This window comes from Poecilia mexicana, unplaced genomic scaffold (genome assembly GCF_051168715.1).
Source record: "Poecilia mexicana isolate PSO_F unplaced genomic scaffold, ASM5116871v1 scaffold_8, whole genome shotgun sequence".
NCBI classification, from domain to species: domain Eukaryota; kingdom Metazoa; phylum Chordata; class Actinopteri; order Cyprinodontiformes; family Poeciliidae; genus Poecilia; species Poecilia mexicana.
The window spans coordinates 27,694,800-27,709,253 of record NW_028263377.1 but is presented as its reverse complement, the minus strand read 5'-3'; the positions used below and the strand labels follow the sequence as shown (position 1 = coordinate 27,709,253).

At 50.4% G+C, this 14,454-nt stretch overlaps 1 protein-coding gene across 2 annotated transcripts; it reads right to left on the bottom strand.

Moving 5' to 3' along the window:
- Positions 1 to 5,988: 5,988 nt before the first annotated feature.
- On the bottom strand, positions 5,989 to 12,280 carry LOC106904883 (keratin, type I cytoskeletal 13-like). 2 transcript variants are annotated; one of them, XM_088007818.1, is made up of 9 exons: positions 12,066 to 12,280; positions 11,740 to 12,035; positions 11,005 to 11,087; positions 10,776 to 10,932; positions 10,537 to 10,698; positions 10,165 to 10,290; positions 6,468 to 6,542; positions 6,235 to 6,383; positions 5,989 to 6,153 (listed from the first exon to the last, which is right to left on the bottom strand). In XM_088007818.1, exons 1-9 carry the CDS (start codon positions 12,241 to 12,243, stop codon positions 6,048 to 6,050), a joined length of 1,332 nt encoding a protein of 443 aa, XP_087863944.1. In that variant the 5' UTR covers positions 12,244 to 12,280; the 3' UTR covers positions 5,989 to 6,047. The 2 variants fall into 2 exon arrangements, with proteins under 2 accessions (XP_087863944.1, XP_014824881.2); XM_014969395.2 differs by having other exon boundaries at positions 11,740 to 12,280.
- Positions 12,281 to 14,454: the final 2,174 nt, after the last annotated feature.

Below are 14,454 nucleotides of genomic sequence, written 5' to 3'. Positions count from 1 at the left end.
CTGAATGCATTTTTATTTTGAACAGAATAAACCCGCCTTCCTGCTACAAAACACCCTGGGTCCTCCACTGCTGGTTTCTTTCTTCACCTACACACACAACGCAGAGTACATACAACAGATGAGTCGGATGGAACCGGCTACATGTGGAAATTTCACAGAATCTGTCACCACGCCCCCTGGTGGTGAGTCAGGACATGGACAGCTAGCGTGGTTAGCACTGATCGAACACGGAGCCGAGTGGCTCTGACTGCAGGCCGTCAGCTGCAGAGGGATTGGCTCTTCAAGGCCACAGAAAATGTCTCTAGATTTGGTGCTGGTCGCTTTTTTGACAAGAAGTTGTCAGAAGGTCTGAAAAGTCTCTAAACATAGCAACAATGCCGCTAAGTTAGCAACAACGCTTCACTTGTCATGACCCCAACCCCCACAGTAGACCACGCCCCTCCGTGGTTAGTGGCTCCGCCCACTCTGGTGGAATCTCAACATTTCTCTGGGGACGGATCCAGCTCATGTTCAAGCTTCCAGCTTCAACATTTCTGCAATAATGGACCAAAACCCACCAGAGGCTCTTGGGTTAGACCAGCGGTGGGCCGAGTCCTGCAGCTCTTAGACTCGGCCCACCGCGAGTGGGCCGAGTCCTGCAGCTCTTAGACTCGGCCCACCGCGAGTGGGCCGAGTCCTGCAGCTCTTAGACGTCTCCCTGGTCCAACAGCTGAATCTCCTCCTCAGAGCAGTCAGGTTCTCCAGAGTCCTGCTAACGACCTCGTTATTTGACTCAGGTGTGTTGAAGTAGAGACACGTATAAAAGTTGCAGGAGACCCTCCAGGCCTGGAGCTGCCCCCCCCCCTGGGTTAGGAGCTGCCCCCCCTGGGTTAGGAGCTGCCCCCCCCCACCCCTGGGCTTGGAGCTGCCCCCCCCCTGGGTTTGGAGCTGCCCCCCCCCCTGGGTTAGGAGCTGCCCCCCCCCACCCCTGGGCTTGGAGCTGCCCCCCCCCCTGGGTTTGGAGCTGCCCCCCCCCCTCCCTGGGTTTGGAGCTGCCCCCCCTGGGTTAGGAGCTGCCCCCCCCCCCCCCGGGTTTGGAGCTGCCCCCCCCCCCCCCCTGGGTTAGGAGCTGCCCCCCCTGGGTTAGGAGCTGCCCCCCCTGGGTTTGGAGCTGCCCCCCCCCCCTCCCTGGGTTAGGAGCTGCCCCCCCCCTGGGTTTGGAGCTGCCCCCCCTGGGTTTGGAGCTGCCCCCCCCCCCTCCCTGGGTTAGGAGCTGCCCCCCCCCTGGGTTAGGAGCTGCCCCCCCCCCCCCTGGGTTTGGAGCTGCCCCCCCCCCCCCCCCCCTGGGTTAGGAGCTGCCCCCCCTGGGTTAGGAGCTGCCCCCCCTGGGTTTGGAGCTGCCCCCCCCCCCTCCCTGGGTTTGGAGCTGCCCCCCCCCTGGGTTTGGAGCTGCCCCCCCTGGGTTTGGAGCTGCCCCCCCTGGGTTAGACCCATCATCAGTTTAAATCTGTGATTTCTTCAGAAAACAAAGAATCTCCCAGAAGCTGAGGTCGAGAAGGCGGTTCAGTTTGTGAGCAGGGCTGCAGAAGCAAACTGGTTTATCTCCAGATTTCAAGAGCTCAGAGATTATTTCTCACTGAGATGATGTTTAACCAACAACTAGGATCCTGTCCAGCTGAGAGATTAAGACCTCGGACTGGAAGTCTGATGGATCTGATCGCTGCCATGTGGAGCACCAGGAAGTCAGGGATGAAGCTGGAGAACCCAGACAGAACCCATGAAGCACCGGGAGAACATGCAGACCAGAAACAGAAAGGCAGTGGAACCAGAACTTTCACTGTGAGGATAAAGTTCTGCCAACGTCTCCATTTCAAATCCAGATGGTCTGATGCTGAAGACCTACAGGTCACTTTCAGATCCCGTTCCCTGTGATGCACACAGGGAACGGGATCTGAAAACCGAGTTCTGGATGTCTGTTCCTCTGAAGAGTCCAGACTGTAAGATCCAGAGAGCTCTAAAACCAGATGGACCGGTCCAGAGCATTTTGGTTTCCCTTTAGTTTGATCACTGAGGACCTTCTGTGTTTGACAGGTGTTGGAGTTGCTCCGCCTTCCCACTCATTCCTGTCATTTCCTGCAGAATTCCCCTAAAACTCCTGAATCCGAGTTCTGGTCCAGAACCGTAGATGTTCTGGTTCTGTTCCTCCTGTACATTGGAAGAAACTGAACCTGTTTTCTAGGAACTCATACCAGACCAGAACCTGGAGTTTCCGTATCTATGACCATGGACCGACGTGGTTTTACAAAATATTACGTTAATTTGTGATGAAGTGGCGACCGGTCCAGGAAGGACGGGATTCTCCTGATTCGATTCTGATGTTTGGAGTCACAGTTTCATGAAAATTGTTGATTCTTCATAATTTCTGCTTCAATCTGCAGTTGAGTGAAGGATCCTCCTGATCCAGTCTGGAAGACAAACGGAGGCAATAAAGTCGTTTCCACTTCTGCTCTGCCTCCGATCTCTGAAGAGAAAAGAGAAAAACAATAAATCATGTAAACAGAAGTTATAACTTGTTTTAACTGGTTGATGCTGGACGCCACAGGCCTGTTTCACTCATCTGTTGTCATTATTGTTTATGGACATGCTGTGGCGCCGTTTGCTCAGCAGAAGTCCACAAAGAGCCCAGCTGGCCGTCCTACACATCCTGGCTTTGATGATTATTAATCTGTTTATGTTTAGAGGTTAAAGGTCAAATCCAGAAGGTTTTCTGCTGCTGGTGTTGGTTGTTAATCAGAAAGAGGAAAAATCTACAACCTGAGCTGAAAATGTGATGGGACATGCAGCTCGGGTTCAGCGCCTGGCCAAAGGACGGGATGAACCCCAGCTGCAGTCAGGGAGCCGGGTTCTGGTTCAGGTCTCAACAGAACCTCCTGGAACGGCTCGGATCAGGTTGTGGAGCCCTGGGTGTCGTTGGAGCGCCGGAACGATGAGATCATTTCGGGATCTGGATGAGAGTTCCCCTCCGGCGCTGCGCATCAACAGATTTATGAGCGCTCTGCAGATCTGGGAAGGTTGACAGCTCCCGGGGCCGGGGAGGGGTCCGATTAACGAAACCGGAGAGAGGTCCCGGATCCGCTGCAGGCGGAACCGAGCCGTCCGTCAGGAACGTCACCGGATCAGGAAACGGGGATTCTGGGAGACCACACACTCGGTAGCTTCAGTCATCATTCTGTCCCTTCTGCTAACTGACTTTAACTAGGCCATTCCAGGATCATAATGTTATCCTGCCTTATCCAGTCTGGGGTAGATGTGGGTTTGGGTCATTGTTTGAGATAAAGTTGAGGAATCTGTGAACGTTGTGCATTGTGCCCCTGCAGTGGCTGCAGGCCCTGAGCATGATGGTCCCACCACCGTGCAGTGCTGTTGGTTTCTACCGGTTTCTCATCGTGTCCAAAGAGTTGAATCTCTGTCTGGTCTGACCAGCTTCTGTCCAGCAGACGTGTTGATTCAGAGCAGCAGCTTCTGTCTGGCTAGCGGTGGCGGCCAACAGGAAGACGTTTCCTCCTGAAGGTCCCGTCTCAGCTGAGGAGAGGAACTGGATCGTCTTTTTGACAAACTTTATTTTTCTTTCTGGTTAGCATAAAAACCAATCAGGTTGTTTGGCCTCCGGCAGAGAAGCGGAAGCGGAGCCAGGATTAGTTCTGATGGCGTCGGGCGTGACGAGACGCTGAGAGGCTGCTGGCAGAACCAAACCAACACAGAGACGCCAGGAGGAGCGGAGAAGGTCCAGAGGTCGGGTTCTGGCTTCTGTTTGGTACCTGATGTTTTTTTAAAGTTTACCGCTCTACTTCCCATCAGTTCATTTTTTATAAGTTCTAAAGGACTAATTTACATGGCTGTTTAATAAACTTTCACTTGAATAAAGTTCAACAAATGTGATGAAGTTTTGGTTATCGACCGTCTGCACTGTTGGTTCTGGAACCTCCATTGGGTTTGGGTCAGCCTGGACCGGTACTGATTCAGCCTCCCCTGGTCAGCATGGGGAGGAAGGAAGTGCTCTAAAACTTTGTCCTTCCACTCAACTTTCCATTGAAAAGCTGTCGGTAAACAAGCAGCTTCTTTAGAAATGACCTTTTATGGCTTTTCCTGCTTGGAAAGTGAGTCTGCTGGACAACTGGGTCAGCATCTTTATCATGATTGGGTCGGGTCCTTCTGTCATGATTTGTGGTGAAGGTGGTGAGGCAGACGCTGATGACCCCAGAAATCCAGGCAGCTCAGCTGAACCGTCAACGAAGCTCAGAGCTGGAAAACGACTGAACCGAAACGACAGAAACCAAATGAGAAAGAACAAGAAACACAGGTGGGTTTAACTACACAGGACAGCACAAAACACAGAAACCTAAAATAAACACAGAAAAACTCAAATCCTTACAGAACCAGAACCAACCAGAACATTTACCTCTCATAACCTCTCATCAGTCTGATTCTCTAACTTTGTGAGGAAGTAACGTTTGAGTTTTTATGTGTTGTGAACCAGAACCATGTTGACTCTAACGGTTTTGGGTTCAACCTGTTGGTTCTGAAAGGCCCGTCTGAAGACGGGTTCTTCATTTTAACACATATTGAACAGATAAATAGATAAATCTGAACAGTTTGGGCTCTTAGCATCATGCCTACCTGTCACTGGACCATCAGAAACTCTTCTTTTAACTGACCGCTGGTTCTGTTGGACCTGGTGGGTTCTGGTTCTGCTGATTAAACCTTTATCTCTGGAACCTGGAGAATCTTGTCCTTCTTCCAAAAATCTGTTTATTCTCCATTTGTAATTTTTTTCTGCTAATGTAAAACCTAAACAGAAATAAACTCGTGGTTCTTCCAGAATACAGCAGTAGCATGCATGTTGCTGACCGCTGCTGCCCCCTGGTGGCCATGGCGGATAATTATAAATCTGAATTCCCTCCATTTCCTCCTCCGTCTCCTTCTGGACCAGAACCAATCCCAGCCTCCTCTGCTTGTGACACTTCAGAATTTAGTTAATTTAAACTGAACTGGAACCAAATCCTGACCCAGTCCTGGGTCAGTTCTGAGTTCTGACCCAGGCGGTGTTTGTCCTGCCTGGGATCTTTTCTTAATTCTTATTACCGTATTTCTGTTAGAATTTATTTGAGTCTATATTTTTTGTATCTGTTTGGGCTTTGCAGAACATGTGACCTGTGAGTGGATCAGGTTCTGCTAAAAGGACCCAGATCGGTTCTGAGTTTTCTCCATATTATTAAAACTGTCACAAAGTCGTGACAGTTTGTGAAAAAAATCACGGTTCTCCTCCCAGAGCTGCTGTTACCTGAAATAATAATAATAATAATAATAATAATAATAATAAACTAAAGGGACTCAAACATGAATGTCACCACTTGATGTGCTTGTATCAGATGTTAGTCCCTTGATAAGTTACAGTGCATCATACCTGGTCAAACAAACCCAATCGGAGCCAGGAGGCTGTCAATCATCACCATGTACACGCTGCTAAATGTGCTAACGGTGAAGAAACAACTTAATGTTCCAGGAAAACTGTTGATCTGCCTTCATCAGTGGTTATGCTAACTAGCATTAGCATTTTTCGCAGGCTGTGTTGTGGTGAAGTGTCGCAGAGACCAAGGAGGAGTGAGAGCATGAGGTGATTGACAGCGCTTAGACCCGCCCTCTGACTCTGATTGGTTGTTTCAGCATGGAGGAAGCAGAGGAACTTTTTTTCCCACTGATTGTCTGTCTGATATCTCACTGTCAACTGATATAAAATAAATAAATAAAATTTAAATAAAAGTTACTTATTGGAGTTTTGATATTATTATCTGGTAACTTTCTGGTTCTAGTGACCCTTTCCTGTTAACAGAACCTCCATTTACTTTACATCTGCAGCCGGTTCTGAACACCAGCAGCCTGCAAGACCGGTTCTGACCGGACCGAACTCGGTGAGGTTTTGGAGGGGAAATGAAGACGAACAGGCGGAGCTGAGGTGGACTCTCGTTTATTCTCAGGTGAGTGAGGAGGGAGGAAGCTGATTGGCTGCTTCAGTGAGTCACTGAGGAAGAGGTGGATGAAGATGAGGAGGAGACCAGCTTCCCGTCGACGGTCTCCTCCACCACGGTCACCACGCGCCGCGTCGAGGAGGAGGAGCTGCGGACCAATCAGAGCACAGATCAGGTGGAGCCGGCCACCTGTGAGGTGAGGATCGTTCTCCAGGTGAACTTGTCTCACCTGCCGCCTCCCTCTCCGTCCAGCAGGCGGCGGTATTCTGCGATCTCCAGCTCCAGCCGGGTCTTGATGTCCAGCAGCATCTGGTACTCCTGTCCCTGCCGCTCCATGTCGGCCCTCAGCTGCACCAGCTGCTCCTCCAGAGACGACACCTGCACACGGCACAGGTGAGGCTGTAGCTCCTCCCACTTTCACCGCATCACAGGTCACCAGAACCAGAACCGAACCGGTCTCACCTGCATCTGGTAGCCGGACAGCTGCAGCGAGTATCGGCTCTGGGTCTCAGCCAGGGTCGCCTCCAGAGACGCTTTCTGCGCTCGAACCACAGAAGAAGAACTTCATGATTTCACTCCGTTCATTTAAAAACCAAATAGTTAAAAAGTTTTCACGCCGGGAATAAGTTTCTGTTTAGACCCTCAGAGACGCGACGCATGAAGTTAATCACATTAATTTAACCGATTAATCGTTAGCAGAGCTACAAATATAAACATTTTGCATTTAAGATAAAAACCTGTAAATCAGTTTTACTCAGAACTCTGAGTTCAGTTTGAACCTGTAATAAAATCTATTAATCACCTTTTACATCCAGTTATTAATCAATAATCAGCAGATCAACTTTCATGTTGATGAAGGAATGTCTTAGTGACTTTTAGGGAATTTGTTATGAATTATTCATTTATACATAAGAAAGACTTTGAGTAATCAACAATAATCGATTAGTAAAATAATCATTAACTGCAGCTGATTATCACAGGGTGTGTGTGTCAGAGTGTGTGTGTCAGAGTGTGTGTCAGAGTGTGTGTCAGAGTGTGTGTCAGAGTGTGTGTCAGAGTGTGTGTCAGAGTGTGTGTGTCAGAGTGTGTGTCAGAGTGTGTGTGTCAGAGTGTGTGTGTCAGAGTGTGTGTGTCAGAGTGTGTGTGTCAGAGTGTGTGTGTCAGAGTGTGTGTCAGAGTGTGTGTGTCAGAGTGTGTGTGTCAGTGTGTGTGTCAGAGTGTGTGTCAGAGTGTGTGTGTCAGAGTGTGTGTCAGAGTGTGTGTGTCAGTGTGTGTGTCAGAGTGTGTGTCAGAGTGTGTGTCAGAGTGTGTGTGTCAGAGTGTGTGTGTCAGAGTGTGTGTGTCAGGGTGTGTGTCAGAGTGTGTGTCAGAGTGTGTGTCAGAGTGTGTGTCAGAGTGTGTGTCAGAGTGTGTGTCAGGGTGTGTGTGTCAGAGTGTGTGTCAGAGTGTGTGTGTCAGAGTGTGTGTGTCAGAGTGTGTGTGTCAGAGTGTGTGTGTCAGAGTGTGTGTGTCAGAGTGTGTGTCAGAGTGTGTGTGTCAGAGTGTGTGTGTCAGTGTGTGTGTCAGAGTGTGTGTCAGAGTGTGTGTGTCAGAGTGTGTGTCAGAGTGTGTGTGTCAGTGTGTGTGTGTCAGAGTGTGTGTCAGAGTGTGTGTCAGAGTGTGTGTGTCAGAGTGTGTGTGTCAGAGTGTGTGTGTCAGGGTGTGTGTCAGAGTGTGTGTCAGAGTGTGTGTGTCAGAGTGTGTGTGTCAGAGTGTGTGTCAGAGTGTGTGTCAGAGTGTGTGTCAGGGTGTGTGTCAGAGTGTGTGTCAGAGTGTGTGTGTCAGTGTGTGTGTCAGAGTGTGTGTCAGAGTGTGTGTCAGAGTGTGTGTGTCAGAGTGTGTGTGTCAGGGTGTGTGTCAGAGTGTGTGTCAGAGTGTGTGTGTCAGAGTGTGTGTGTCAGAGTGTGTGTGTCAGGGTGTGTGTCAGAGTGTGTGTCAGAGTGTGTGTGTCAGAGTGTGTGTGTCAGAGTGTGTGTCAGAGTGTGTGTGTCAGAGTGTGTGTCAGAGTGTGTGTGTCAGAGTGTGTGTCAGAGTGTGTGTGTCAGAGTGTGTGTGTCAGTGTGTGTGTCAGAGTGTGTGTCAGAGTGTGTGTGTCAGAGTGTGTGTCAGAGTGTGTGTGTCAGTGTGTGTGTCAGAGTGTGTGTCAGAGTGTGTGTCAGAGTGTGTGTGTCAGAGTGTGTGTGTCAGGGTGTGTGTCAGAGTGTGTGTCAGAGTGTGTGTGTCAGAGTGTGTGTGTCAGAGTGTGTGTGTCAGGGTGTGTGTCAGAGTGTGTGTCAGAGTGTGTGTGTCAGAGTGTGTGTGTCAGAGTGTGTGTCAGAGTGTGTGTCAGAGTGTGTGTGTCAGAGTGTGTGTGTCAGAGTGTGTGTCAGAGTGTGTGTGTCAGAGTGTGTGTGTCAGAGTGTGTGTGTCAGAGTGTGTGTCAGAGTGTGTGTCAGAGTGTGTGTCAGAGTGTGTGTCAGAGTGTGTGTGTCAGAGTGTGTGTCAGAGTGTGTGTGTCAGAGTGTGTGTCAGAGTGTGTGTGTCAGAGTGTGTGTCAGAGTGTGTGTGTCAGAGTGTGTGTATCAGAGTGTGTGTGTCAGAGTGTGTGTGTCATAGTGTGTGTCAGAGTGTGTGTCAGAGTGTGTGTGTCAGAGTGTGTGTCAGAGTGTGTGTGTCAGAGTGTGTGTCAGAGTGTGTGTCAGAGTGTGTGTGTCAGAGTGTGTGTATCAGAGTGTGTGTGTCAGAGTGTGTGTGTCAGAGTGTGTGTATCAGAGTGTGTGTGTCAGAGTGTGTGTCAGAGTGTGTGTGTCAGAGTGTGTGTATCAGAGTGTGTGTGTCAGAGTGTGTGTCAGAGTGTGTGTGTCAGAGTGTGTGTATCAGAGTGTGTGTCAGAGTGTGTGTGTCAGAGTGTGTGTGTCAGAGTGTGTGTGTCAGAGTGTGTGTCAGAGTGTGTGTCAGAGTGTGTGTGTCAGGGTGTGTGTGTCAGAGTGTGTGTCAGAGTGTGTGTCAGAGTGTGTGTCAGAGTGTGTGTGTCAGGGTGTGTGTGTCAGAGTGTGTGTCATAGTGTGTGTCAGAGTGTGTGTCAGAGTGTGTGTCAGAGTGTGTGTCAGAGTGTGTGTCAGAGTGTGTGTCAGAGTGTGTGTCATAGTGTGTGTCAGAGTGTGTGTCAGAGTGTGTGTCAGAGTGTGTGTCATAGTGTGTGTCAGAGTGTGTGTGTCAGAGTGTGTGTCATAGTGTGTGTCAGAGTGTGTGTGTCAGAGTGTGTGTCATAGTGTGTGTCAGAGTGTGTGTCAGAGTGTGTGTGTCAGAGTGTGTGTCATAGTGTGTGTCAGAGTGTGTGTGTCAGAGTGTGTGTCATAGTGTGTGTCAGAGTGTGTGTCAGAGTGTGTGTGTCAGAGTGTGTGTCAGAGTGTGTGTCATAGTGTGTGTCAGAGTGTGTGTGTCAGAGTGTGTGTCAGAGTGTGTGTCATAGTGTGTGTCAGAGTGTGTGTGTCAGAGTGTGTGTCATAGTGTGTGTCAGAGTGTGTGTCAGAGTGTGTGTGTCAGAGTGTGTGTCAGAGTGTGTGTGTCAGAGTGTGTGTCAGAGTGTGTGTCAGAGTGTGTGTGTCAGAGTGTGTGTATCAGAGTGTGTGTGTCAGAGTGTGTGTGTCAGAGTGTGTGTGTCAGAGTGTGTGTCAGAGTGTGTGTATCAGAGTGTGTGTGTCAGAGTGTGTGTGTCAGAGTGTGTGTGTCAGAGTGTGTGTCAGAGTGTGTGTCAGAGTGTGTGTCAGAGTGTGTGTCAGAGTGTGTGTGTCAGAGTGTGTGTGTCAGAGTGTGTGTGTCAGAGTGTGTGTCAGAGTGTGTGTATCAGAGTGTGTGTGTCAGAGTGTGTGTGTCAGAGTGTGTGTCAGAGTGTGTGTCAGAGTGTGTGTGTCAGAGTGTGTGTCAGAGTGTGTGTCAGAGTGTGTGTGTCAGGGTGTGTGTGTCAGAGTGTGTGTCAGAGTGTGTGTGTCAGAGTGTGTGTGTCAGAGTGTGTGTCAGAGTGTGTGTGTCAGAGTGTGTGTATCAGAGTGTGTGTCAGAGTGTGTGTCAGAGTGTGTGTCAGAGTGTGTGTGTCAGGGTGTGTGTGTCAGAGTGTGTGTCAGAGTGTGTGTGTCCTCACCATGCCCAGCATTGACTGCAGCTCGATCTCCAGAGACTGCAGTGACCTTTTGACCTCTGTCACTTCGCTCCTGGACTCCTGCAGCGTCACCGACTGAGAGACCACCTCCTTGTTCAGAGTCTCTGTCTGCACACACACACACACACACACACACACACACGGAGGACTTTGTACTGATTTCCATCCTGTTTAGTAACTGTTTTTATCCGTAACCAGAACCAGAACCAGAACCTAATCCACACCAACCCTCTAAACTTGACTGATGTTACAGAAAAATGTCGTCTCTTTGTTGTAATTACAGTGACAGTTTTCCTCTGTACAGGTAGAGTTTAAAGGAGACGAGAGGACAGGAAGTGAGGTCATGCGGCTCACCTTGGTCTGGAACCAGGCCTCCAGGTCTCTCTGGTTCTTGGCGGCGACCGACTCGTAATGCTCTCGGATCTCCTCCATCACCTTGGTGAGGTCCTGAGCCGGCGCGGCGTCCACCTCCACATGGACCTGACCGCTCATCTGGGACCGCATGGACACCAGCTCCTGCACACACACACACACACACACGATGACATCATCACGAAACTCTCCCGCAGCGACCCGGACGCCGACTCGCTCACCTCGTCGTGGTTCTTCTTCAGGTAGACCAGCTCCTCCCTCAGGCCCTCGATCTGCATCTCCAGGTCCGACTTGGACAGCGTCAGCTCGTCCAGGAGCCGCCGCAGCCCGGCGATGTCGGCCTCCACCGACTGCCGCATGGCCAGCTCGTTCTCGTACCTGAGGAGACACAGGAGGTCAGCTGAGGCTCTCCGCACGGCACACACCTGGCCCGGCGGACGGAGGACTCACTTGGTCCTGAAGTCGTCTGCGGCCAGGCGGGCGTTGTCCAGGCTCAGGTGGATGGCTCCGTTCACCCGGAGGGCCTCCTGGATCTGCACACAGGAAGTCTGAGGTGAACAGCTGAGGCAGCAGGTGAGCTCTGATGGAGACAGACTGGAGCTTCACTGCGGCTCTCCAGGAAGGCAGAGTTTTATCATAAAACTAAAGCTGGAAGGAAACCGAGGAATCTGGATTCACTGAGACACTGAAGCTGATTCATAAACTAGAACCTGAACCAGCTGATTCTGCTGAGCTAAACCAGGTTTTACTGACCTTTCCAAGATGACCAGAGCAATTTGGAAGGCCTTAACGAACTGACCTTCACGAGGTGGAAGACGTATAACAAAATGTTGCTGATGGTAAGGAACCGGTTGACCTTGGCAGGATGTTATCCGACTGATATCTGGAACTATGGCAGGATCCTAAAAGTCCTTAAAGAAGGAAAACCTGGAGAAAACTGCCACTGATTTCTAGTCAGGCTTCCAGGTTCAGGAATCATAACTTCAGGAAAGAAAACCAGAAGAAGAAAGCTGAAGAAAACCAAATTAAAATCCTGGAAGATCAGAGGCTGGAGAAGAGCTGGAGGAGGAAAAACTCCAGAGAAGAAGAGAAGAAGCATCAGGATGAGTCCCAGAGACGCAGCTTCAGATCGGAGGAAGACCGGCGGCAGGATCTCCACCAGGAGACGCTTCATGTTCTCCTCACCTTCTCTGTGATCTCGGTGATGGAGGTGAAGAAGCCGCTGTTGTCTCGGGTGGAGGGCCCCACCTTGCTGTCCACGAAGCCGCGGATCTTCTGCTCCAGCTCGGTGTTGGCCTTCTCCAGGCTGCGGACCTTCTGCAGGTAGGAGGCCAGCCGGTCGTTCAGGTTCTGCATGGTGAACTTCTCGTTGCCCACCAGGCTGTCCTCCATGCTGGAGGCGCTGAAGGAGAAACCTCCACCTCCTCCTCCACCCATGGAGAAACCTCCACCTCCTCCTCCACCCATGGAGAAACCTCCACCTCCTCCTCCACCCATGGAGAAACCTCCACCTCCTCCTCCACCCATGGAGGAGGAGACGGAGGAGATGCGGACCCCGGAGCCTCCAGCTCCTCCATACACGCTGCCAGTCCTCAAGGAGGAGAACCCTCCTCCTCCTCCGAAGCCCCTCACGGAGCCGCCGGAGCCGGCGGAGGAGCGCATGGAGCGGGAGATGAAGGTGGCAGACATGACGGATGCTGCGTCTCTGAGAGGAGAGTGAGGAGCGGAGGAGGCGGCGCGGCTTTTAAAGCTCCTGCGGGAGGCGAGGCTGCAGGAATGCGAGGCGCTGGGCGTGGAGCTGACCTTTACCCAGACCTGTTCCGACAAAATCCCCACCTGCAGGCGCTTCGCTGAGGTGCAAATTAGACGCTTCGGCGTCGGGAACATCAGCCCGGTTCTGAGGAATGACAGCGTTTAGCCTGGAGGTCCGGGTGGAGGCGCAGTGGGGTTCCTCCATCTCTGGAGAACCTCAGTCCAGATCCGTTACAGACGATGAATCAGGATGGATGAGGACCAGTAAAGTCAGAGTTTCCTTCCCTCTGCTGAGCAGAACCAGGCAGGAAGTCTGCAGGAATGGACCTGGAGGTTCTGGGTTCTGCAGCCTGAGGTCAAACAAACCAGTTTGACCTCCACTCTGGTTGGATCCACAGGAAGAGGTGGAGGAGCTGATCTCCTGGACCAAGATCCTCCCTGATCGTCTCTCGCACATCCGGACCTCCTGGTTTGGAACAGGAAGAACCCGGTCAGGTCAGGTGACCTCTGACCTCCTGAAGCGGTCTGCTTATCTGAGGTCAGATCATGGAGATGAACCGATTCAAGAAGGAAACTCCACATCCAGTCAGGAGTTTGTGGAAAGAGCAGTGGAGAACCGGGCCCACTGGCGCCGGTTCCGTTTTCCTCTGATGGACTGGCTGGTTGTAACTCCTAACTGGGGAACCAAGGCAACGCTTGGACCTTGGGTTCTGTTGGACCCACCTCAAAACGGACCGATTGAAGTTCTCCAGGATTCTGGCGAGTTGAAGGTGTTGAGTCCCGGTTCCCCAGTTGTTCCTTCCCACCTGGCCACATGCTTGCTCCTCAGGAGGAGGGACAGCGTAGCATTAGCTTGACTTGATGTTCGGTGTTGGTTCTGGATAACAGGAGTTATTTTCTCCTTGAACTCCTTCACCAGCAGGTCCATCATACCTGCTGCGGCAGGTGGAAACATTCCTGCTTCAATCCGTCGTTCACGGATCGTCGGATGAAGGATTAACTCTTCTTACTGGGGTTGATTTTCTGTCTACAGCATGAAAAGGTTTGGCCTCTAACCAGAGCGGCAAACTTATAGTAAACACAGTGAGAAGAGATGTTTCATGTCAGGGCGACCTGGAGCAAGGCGGAGCATGTTTTATCTTGTTTTGGTGTCGTTTTATTCATCATTGGATCAAAAGCTGAGCGTCCACAGAGAGCCTGATGGTCCAATTGGACCTTGGGTCGTCACCTGAAGTGTTTCTACCTGCAGCTTTTCTAACCCTTTCATTCAGACGTTCCTGAGGAGATCCAGAGATTAAAATAAGTTTCCAACAAAAGCAGGGAGATCCGTAAACCAGTCAGGGAATATCCAGGAATGGACCTGGAGCAGTGGTCGGCACCGCTGGCTAAAAGGTTAACAGTACTGACAGTAAAGCACTAATCATACACATTAGTTCCACTTATGCTAAAGCACTAAATCAACATTTAGCAGAAGCTAATCATCAGAGCAGTGTTGTGTTCAAGACCACCTAACCCGAGACCAAGACAAGACCAAGACTTTTGGGGTCCGAGACCAAGTCAAGACTAAGACCGAGGGGAGTCGAGACCGAGTCTAGACCAAGACCAGCGGCCCACGCTACATGACACAATAAAATGTAAAATATGATCGAAATTGCTTCTCAAAATAATCTGAAAGATCCATATTCCCATAAAAACACCTAGATATTAAATACTTAATACATTTTACCAATATTAAATATTCCATTTCTGTGTTACAATGTGTGATGGTCTCGTGCCATCCCTAAAAACATCACGCCCTGGGCATTTGCCCATATTGCTCATATAAGAATCCACCACTGTTGCACCATTAAACATAGCAATTGAGGCAATGCCCTGATGGTAAATAACACTCAACTATGAACACTGACCAAGGAGCAACAAGCAAGAAGTAACCAAACAGAAGGCGCTCATCGTGACTGTTTTCACTCTCTATCCCAGTACATGAAGCCAGGTAGTCTGACACCATGGCAGACATTACAGCTGCCACTTTGAACAAAAACAAAGAGCAATGTGCATGCTCTGCATGCTCTTTCGTTCTTGTGTTTTAGTTATTTGTTAATTTAAATATCAACGTACATAATTAAATAAAATAATGATGCAGTGTACACA